We start from the raw sequence: 8,943 nt of genomic DNA, 5'->3' as shown, positions 1-8,943 counted from the left end.
ATGTTAACAACTTAATATTTAGTTGTATGAATATAAAAAATGAAAATAATAAAACATAAAAGTTATTATTTATATTATAAATTTAAAAAATATATATTTGGAATCAAATTTTTGTATTGACATTAAATATCTATATGTTAAAAATATGTGTAAAATAATGTGTAAAAAACTAAAAATAGGCATGATGACAAACTCTTTTAGGAAAGAAGTGATAATAAATTTAATTTCATTTTTTTTGGCCCACTTCATAAAAAGAAGGTGGGACACTCCTGAATGTGAGTTTTGTTTCAGATAAAGTCCTAACATTCACCACATCTTTAATTATTATTATTATTATTATTATTATTATCCTTTTTTTTTTGTCAGATAGATTAGACAGCCCATAATCTTAGGCATTACTCATGTATTACACACCCACACAGTACACTCACACACACACTACATGAGTTCATTTAAGGATTCATTTTTCTTCTCATAGGACTTGAACCCAGGTGCAGCTACTTGCGAGGCAGCAGATCCTGCCACTAGCACCAAGCCTCGGCTGCATCCTTAAAAAGTCTTATGCCAAAATTGCTTGGATTAAGTATACACATTTTCAATCCTGATCACTTGAAAAAATAAGGGCCTAACTCCAACCAAAAAATCCAACTCAATTGTTAGCATAATTAAGAACAAACTAATCCATGCTAATTATGCCACTCCATAACGTAAACACTGCATCAGTTCGGACAGGTTCCTGCCACTGCTGATTTGATTCAGTTCTTGTCTCTGTGTCTGGCAGCAGCAACACGCGTTCCTCTTTCGACATAACAAACTCATTTCAGCACTTATTTGGGAAAAAGAAGCTTCATCACAGTATCACAACCCTAAAAACAATACTGATGATGAGGTTCAGGTTAAGGAATTGTTTTATAAAGGTGTTATTTTAATAAGATATGTTTAATAAAATTGTTATTTTTTAACGGCACAATAAAAAATTGCTTTAATTGATTTGAGATGAGATTAATTAGTTGGTGGAGTTAAGTTGTCTTAGTTTACTTATGATATAGTTGTTTTCTTATATTTTTTTTAATAAATTATTTACCTCTTGGGATTAGGACAATCCGAAAGATGTCTTTATAAAGAAGATCCAACCCTCCCCCAAATAGAGACATTGTTGAGGGGGAAGGAAAAAGGAAAATTTCAACTGATATTGGTTTAGAGTTTTTTAAAGTTGATCTTAGTTTGTAATTTTTTAAACTAAAATATAAATCTAATAGTATTATTAGTGTAAAATTATAAAATTTGAAATAAACAAAGATAGTAAAATAAATTTAAAAATACAATAAATTAGATTGTGTTTAGTTAATTAAAGATCTCATAACTTTTATTCAACTTATGTTGATTTAGAAGTTTTTTAAAGTTGATTTTAGTTTGCAATTTTTTTAACTAAAATATAAATTTAATAGTATTATTAGTGCAAAATTATAAAATTTGAAATAAATAAAGGTTGTAAAATAAATTTAAAAATTGAAATTATTAAAAATTTGAAAAATAAAAAAAATTATATTTTTTTAAATTTAAAAGTATTGATAATTAACGTTGTAAAATAAATTTTAAAATAAGTAATTTTAATTAAACAAACATATTCCTAAAGTTTAAGGGTTATTTATTTAGTATTATTAGTAGAAAATTATAAAATTTAAATGATTTCAATTATAAAATTAGTCATATTAACCGTAGTTATTAAAATAGGATTAGACCGGCTGGTTCGACCAAAAAACTAATAAACCAAACCTTATACCAGTTCGATCTGATGATTAGATCGTCGGTGATCTGAGACTTAATTTTTGTTAAAATTTTAATGAAAATTTATATTTTAAATTTTAATTTTAAATTTTTGACTATGTTTTGTTTTTTATTTACATAGGACCGGATTAACCGGTTCAACCAGTGATCCACCAGTTGAACTAATGACCCAGTGACCCAGTAACCTGACCGGTTTGATCACCGGTTCGGTTCCAACAACTATGATATTAACCCTCTCTCAACCACATAATTAATTTTCACACATCAGCAGCTCTTAATCACCTCAATACATTCGCAACCTAATAGCACAAGTAAAAGACCCAATTCAACACACAAACAAGTCACAATAAGACAAACAGCACAATCACAAAAATAAAATAAACAAACACAACCAAATGCAAATGCATAGATATTATTATGCATGTCTATCCTAAGCAGGCTATGAACTCACGTGTCGGTTTGGATACCCGCAACCCGACCACATCTCCGAAATAGGCGCTACGCATCGCCGTCCCTATGTTCGCAAATCATTCCCTCTATGAGCGTTCAGTATTCGCTGTCCTCATAGGGAATCCAAATCTTTCCCTCCATGAGCGTGTCGTATTCTTATGGAGAAACCACACTTCTGGTCTTAAGTGAGCGCTACGCTTCGCCATCCTCACTAGACCATACTCAATGTCTCAGGCAAGGTTCTGAAAACCGAACCGGTCATTGAACTGTTCTAGCTACTAATTCACTGGTTTACTAGTTCAACCGGTTCAACCGTAATTCAACCGAAAAAATCTTTTTATAATAAAATAATAAATAAAATATAAATAATCACATTGAACCATAATATTATGATCTCATTCAAATATAAACTCAGAAGTCAAAATAACAAAAAAAATCAACACAATCACAACATATGAACTGAAGGATAAAAACTACAAACATATGCATTAACACTGCTATATTTCTAGTTAACAGTCTCACCTGAAAAGTTTGAATATATTCTTGATAGTGGAGAAAATATTATTATTTTTATTTACTTCAAAGAAAAAAGGTTCATCTATGAATTCTAACATTAAATTTAGATCATAAAAAATATGATTACTTTCTGATGGGTTGCTCTTGATGCTTTCCAGCAAACTAAGCTCCTTGATCTTGGTTCCAGTTTTCTGAAAAGTAAGAATTTTAGACTCAATAGGCAGTTACAAGAGAGACATTACTAGTTTACTGAAACAGAATGACACTACTAGTGCCTAGGCTAATGGAGATTCTAAGCAAGCTACCTTCCTTGAATTACAAATTTCTAGTACACATCGAAAGAAAAAGGATAACGAAACAACATACAGATTCTCTAGTTCAAGCTTTTTCAGCAATGAAAACTGCTTTGCTTTCGACCACTTCCCCACCAACAACCATATTGATCACAACACCATCTACAGAAACAAGTCATAAAATCTTATCAACAATAATCCAATCCACCACCCCAGAGTGAAAGAATCAATAAACCAAACCCTAATGAGATTGATTCACAGAAACGATACAATACCATCTTGAATTGAAGCCAGTCCCAGGAATCACAAAATTTTAAAGAAATCACAGAAATCAAATCACAAACAATCCAAAAATATAAATTATAATGAACAAAATCAAAATTCCAAGAATAATCAGAATCAGAAATATAAATTATAATTAATATAAATTATAATTAATATAAATCACATAAATCAGAACAATGCTATAATAATTAACAAATTCACCAAAGTAACTTAAGAATACATAGATACCCTAAAACCAGTAACAACAGCTAGAAGCATAGAATAGAACAAATCCTTAGCAATAGGGGGAGCAGCACTGACCGGTGGAACAGAGATGGCGCTGGTGACGGTGGAACAGAGCTTCGCGACGGAGGCAGGAGGCGAGCCCAACGACTGTGCTTCCACTGCCGAATCGTTAGCTGCACGAGCAAGAGTGAGGGAGTGAGCTTTGAAGCTCCAACTTGTGACGCGGCAAGAGCAGTCCGGCGACTGAACGAGAAGTGAGGAGTGAGTGAGCTGGCGTTGAGAGGAACGACGAGCTCGAGATTGATGGGAGGGAGGGAGTGTGTGCTGCTGCTGCGCCGTTGGAGTGAGTTAGGGTTGCTGGGTTGGTAATGGTTAGGGTATTAGACTATTAGTAGATCAGCTCACAAAACGGCAGCGTTTTTGGTAATATTCAGAAAAGGGGCTGAGTCCCGGTTCGGTCCGACCTATCGGTTTCTGGTCGGTTTAGCGGTTCAATTTCTATTTTTTATTTTTGCGATTTTAGCATATGATCGAACCGTAATTCTCATCGGTTCACAGTTTGACCGGCCGATTCGAACCAGTTTTCAGAACCTTGGTCTCAGGTGAGTGCTACGCATTGCCGTCCTCACGAAACTATATCCATAATCAATGAACATAGATAATTTTAAATTTTAATTTTTTTTAATTTCAAATTTTAGAATTTGAAACCATTAAATCTTTGAAAACAAATAATTTTGAATTTTATATTTTTTTTAATTTTAAAAGTATTGGAAATTAAGGTTGCAAAATAAATAATAAAATAAGTAATTTTAATTAATCAAGTTAAACAAACGTACTACTTTAAGAAATGAGAAGTTTAAATTAAAAAAAAAATTAAAATACACGTGATAGTGTGTATCCAATTTAATAAAAAACGAAAAAAAAATCAGATAGGCTTAGATACACATAAATATCATCACGTGTCAGTATGTCTAACTTTATTCTCAACATGTATTCTTGAAATAAATTTAGAAATAGTATATATTATTATTTACTAAAATAAAAATATTTTAAATACTCTCTATAATTAAAATAAGACATTAAAATCAATTAAAAAATAAACTTATGTTTTACTATCAATAAAATATCAAAATATCATTTTGTTTTATCTAAAAAAATATTTTATATTTTATATATATGTGTGTCCTTGTATCTTATAAAATTTTAAAATTCATGTATCGAAATATTTCGTATCGTGTCGTGTTCCCGTATCTATATCAGTCCATCATAAATTCCCTTTAACATCATCATTCATAAGGAACAGAACATGTTCACTGGGCGGCGAATCTAAGAACCTGAATCCTTGTCTACAAGTGAGGCTTAGTTTAACTCCATTATTATTATTTAGGTCCATATCATTTTTTTTCCTGCTTCATATATAGTCCATAACTTAATCATATCGTATGGATCACAATATTCAGATCAAACCAAAAAAGCAAGCCCAAACACCATATACCAAAATTTTTTCTGAAACAGCAGAAAAAAGCCCAGCAGATTTACTAATCACCATCACTTACCGACAACTCCTCTCATAGTTTCTGCGAATGCAGCAGGGTTTTTTGCATAGTGCTAAAAATCGGACCAGACCAACCGGTTCAACCGTTCAACCGAAAACCGACAAGAAAAACGATCCAATCATCCTCTTAAAACCGTTAATACAAAACTGTTTTAAAACCGTTGAACTGGCCGGAAATCGGTTGGTTGGATCGGACCAAAAACTGGCCGGTTCTTAGAAAACGACGCCATTTTGCCATTTAGAACAAAAAAAATCAATGTTCTGAAAACCGGTCAAACTACGAACCGGTAGCTTAGGCAGTTCGGTTTATTAGCAGAAACCGCTGTTCTAGAAACCGGATACAAACCGCTGAACCGGCCGAGAACCGGCCGGTCAAAGCGGGCCGGGACCAGGCCGGTTTACAAGAAACGACGCCGTTTCCTTAGGAAAAAAAGGGATTGCACGCGTTTGGCTCCCTTCTCCCACTCCTTCCATAGTCATCACCCAAATGCCATAGCCTCCACCAAAGAAAGCAAACCCTAGCCTCCGCCAATCTTGTCGCCGTCTGTCGGAGTGAGAGACTGCTGTTGCCGCCTCCGTCGTACTCAAGAACTTCCGTCTTCGTGCTATCGGCGTTCGTTACTTCGCTCTCACCATCCCCTGTTCGCTATCCATCTCCTGTTCGCTCTCATCAGTCGCCTGTTCGCCGTCGTCCATTGCGCTCAACCGCTCTCTGTCGTCGTCGAAGGTCAATGCTCACTGCTAGTGCTTGTTCTTCCTGTTTTTTTTATTGTCTGTTTAGAAACCAAACCCTCTTCATGCTTGTTCTTCGATGGTTAGTGATCGTCGTTTTTAATTACTCAAATATGCAATTTCTGAAATTAGGGATTTGTGAATCTGAACTCTGAAGTTAGTGATTGATTTCTGATATGTTACTGATTCTATTCTAATATGTGCTTTTGTTACTGATTTGTTACTGATTCTGAAATTGAGTAATGGATTTGTTTCTGAAATTGAGTAATGGATTTGTTAATGATTCTGTTCTATGGTCTTATGGATGATTATTTGATTTCTGGCCGTTCTGTTGCTGTTTTTAATTTGGATTATGATTTATTGATTTTAGTTATGGATAGAAATATTAATCAAGAAGCAGTTGTTGATAATGCCTGTTTGAGTAATAATTCATCTGCCAATCCTCCTAATTCAAATGATTCTGCTAATCCTAATCCACCTAGTTCGAATAATAGTCAGTCACAAGGTTCTTCTAATCTACGGATTTTGATAATTGATAAATCTTCATGTTGGTTTTTAATATTTATATATGTCTTTTTACTATTTAACTTTTGAGATTGTATTTTGATAAGATCATATGGATTTGATTGATGACACTTTGTTGTTGAATGCTAATTTTTGTTGCTGAATGCCCTGTTTGTTGCTGAATGCTGTTGGTAATGGTGTTTTTGTTGCTGAATGCTGAATGCTGTTGGTAATGGTGGTTTTGTTGCTGAATGTCCTGTTTGGTGCTGAATGATAATTTTTTTATTTCTGGCTGTGCTACTGCTGTTTTTAATTTTGTGAATGATTTATTAATTTCAGTTATGGATGATAGTATTAATCAAGAAGCAATTGCTGAGAACAATGCATCTGTGAACAATAACTTGCCTGCCAATCCTAATCCTCCTATTTCGAATGATACTGCCAATTCTAATCCTCTTCATAACAATGCATTTGATGATTGATAAATCTTTATGTTGGTATTTAATATTTAGATATTCTTTTTATTATTTAACTTGAGTATGTATTTTGATAAGATCATATGAATTTGGTTGATGATATTTTATGTAGTGTTTTAAATTTATCCCGCGACCCCTCCGTGACCCCTTTCGTGGAGGAGCTCCACTCGAGGATCCTCCGGCACCACCAAGTCCAGGGAGCTGCTGCGGCAGCTGCGGCTTCGGATGATTTCAAGTTGAGCAAAGTGTACGACTCGGAAGAAGGGCAATCAAGAGAGGGACAGGATGAAGATGAAGATACCGATCCCGTTGGGGAGCAAGTGAAAGCCCAATCGAAGCAGAATGGTATCCAGAATGGCGATGGCATGAAGATCCTGCCGTTCGAGTTTGTGGCACTGGAGGCCTGCCTGGAGGCTGCGTGCAGTGTGTTAGAGAACGAGGCAAAAACCCTGGAACAGGAGGCCCACCCTGCCTTGGACAAGCTCACTTCCAAGATCAGTACTCTCAATTTGGAACGGGTTCGTCAAATTAAGAGCCGCCTTGTTGCCATCACTGGTCGCGTTCAGAAGGTAAGGGATGAGTTAGAACACTTGCTCGATGACGACGACGATATGGCTGAGATGTATCTCACCGACAAGTTACAACAGCTCCACAGTTCTTCTGCCTCCTCTATAAATGATGATGATGTTGACAATGACCACCATAATCAACTTGATGTCGATGACAGGCACGCGTACATGTAAATCTTTTCTGTTTGCCTTGAATCTTGTTAGTTAGTACTGCTTTACTGATTCTAATTCTCCATTTAGCAGCATTCCTCCTGAAATATCATTGGAAGAGGGTGGAGCTGCTGCAAGCGATGACGATCATCAACATGATGATGACAGGTTATTAGTGGGAGTTAGCAGGGACAGCCGTGCTAGCACTACCTACAGTACCACAACTAAGCATCTTGATGTGGAGGAGCTTGAGATGCTCCTGGAAGCATATTTTGTGCAAATCGATGGCACACTCAACAAGCTCTCTACTGTATGTCTTTTCATTTCTTTGTCATGCCCTTTTCCGTTGCCTATAACTACCATTTACCTTTTAATCTTGTGTTTTATAAGCAACTAATTCCCGTTTCCAAGAATTATTGTGACGCTTGTCTGGTTTCTAATTGAGGATTTTGCTTGTTATTACTTGCAAAAGATCCAAACATGTTAGAGATTCAAAATTTTAGGGACAATTTCTCTTTTTGGGTAATAGAGGCAAATATTGTGCCTTGGTAGTTTTAGGCTATGGTCTTTTCAAAGAAAATGCTTAAAACAAATTTTAACCAACATATTTCTGGTCTGGTGAGCTTCTTGTGATTTACATGTTACCTTAACGATAAGATTGGTTTTGATGTTGTTTTGTTGTGGTGATCCTATTGAAGCTAAGGGAATACGTGGACGACACAGAGGACTACATCAACATAATGCTGGATGACAAACAGAATCATCTGCTCCAAATGGGAGTCATGTTGACCACAGCAACTCTGGTAGTGAGTGCCTTTGTCGTTGTCGCTGGTATTTTTGGCATGAACATTCATATTGAGCTATTTGATTCAAATATTACCGGGAATGGAGAGTTCTTCTGGACTGTTGGGGGCAGTGCTGCTGGAACCATTTTCTTGTATGTGGTTGCCATTGCCTGGTGCAAGTACAAACGCTTGCTCGAGTAGCTGCACGCCCTGTTTATGTGCACACATAGAAGAAATGTTATGCTATACAAAAATCACTCCTTTTTTATCCACCTGAAATTCTAATAATACAGTGCATCATTGCTACATTACCACATTACCTGCTGCTACTTCTATTTGTGATCTTCAACTATTTTGTCTGTGGAAATATTATACTAGATCGAAAGAAAGTCATTAAGGTAGAAACATGCCAGTTATTTGTGATCTGTACATAGACTTATTCATTTTCATTGTGAAATAAATTTAGAAACGCTTGAGAAAGAACAATGAGGGGTTCATGGCTGTTACCTGAGCTTTAAATTGGAAGAGAATATCCAGTTAATTTTCATTTTCAGTACCTGATTATGGGGCAGTTACATTTGGCTCTTTCCTCTTTGATAGTTTACCTACTTTAAT

The 8,943-nt window shown here is 35.2% G+C and overlaps 1 protein-coding gene and 1 long non-coding RNA gene across 2 annotated transcripts in view; one reads left to right on the top strand and one right to left on the bottom strand.

Moving 5' to 3' along the window:
* The window catches only part of LOC107633531 (magnesium transporter MRS2-3), a 13,181-nt gene extending 4,306 nt beyond the window's left edge, over nucleotides 1-8,875 (top strand). The window contains exons 3-5 of the mRNA XM_021117385.1: nucleotides 6,951-7,551; nucleotides 7,637-7,853; nucleotides 8,242-8,875. Of these exons, the coding sequence (XP_020973044.1) occupies nucleotides 6,951-7,551; nucleotides 7,637-7,853; nucleotides 8,242-8,529 (1,106 nt within the window). The 3' untranslated portion in view covers nucleotides 8,530-8,875. The remainder of the gene's footprint in view (nucleotides 1-6,950; nucleotides 7,552-7,636; nucleotides 7,854-8,241) is intronic.
* On the bottom strand, nucleotides 2,601-3,936 carry LOC107630876. Its single transcript, XR_001618427.2, has 3 exons — nucleotides 3,633-3,936; nucleotides 3,121-3,209; nucleotides 2,601-2,945 (listed from the first exon to the last, which is right to left on the bottom strand). It is a non-coding gene; the product is annotated as an uncharacterized LOC107630876 (long non-coding RNA).

This window comes from Arachis ipaensis, chromosome B03 (assembly GCF_000816755.2).
Source record: "Arachis ipaensis cultivar K30076 chromosome B03, Araip1.1, whole genome shotgun sequence".
Classification (NCBI taxonomy): domain Eukaryota; kingdom Viridiplantae; phylum Streptophyta; class Magnoliopsida; order Fabales; family Fabaceae; genus Arachis; species Arachis ipaensis.
This window is presented reverse-complemented; position numbering and strand designations above follow the sequence as displayed.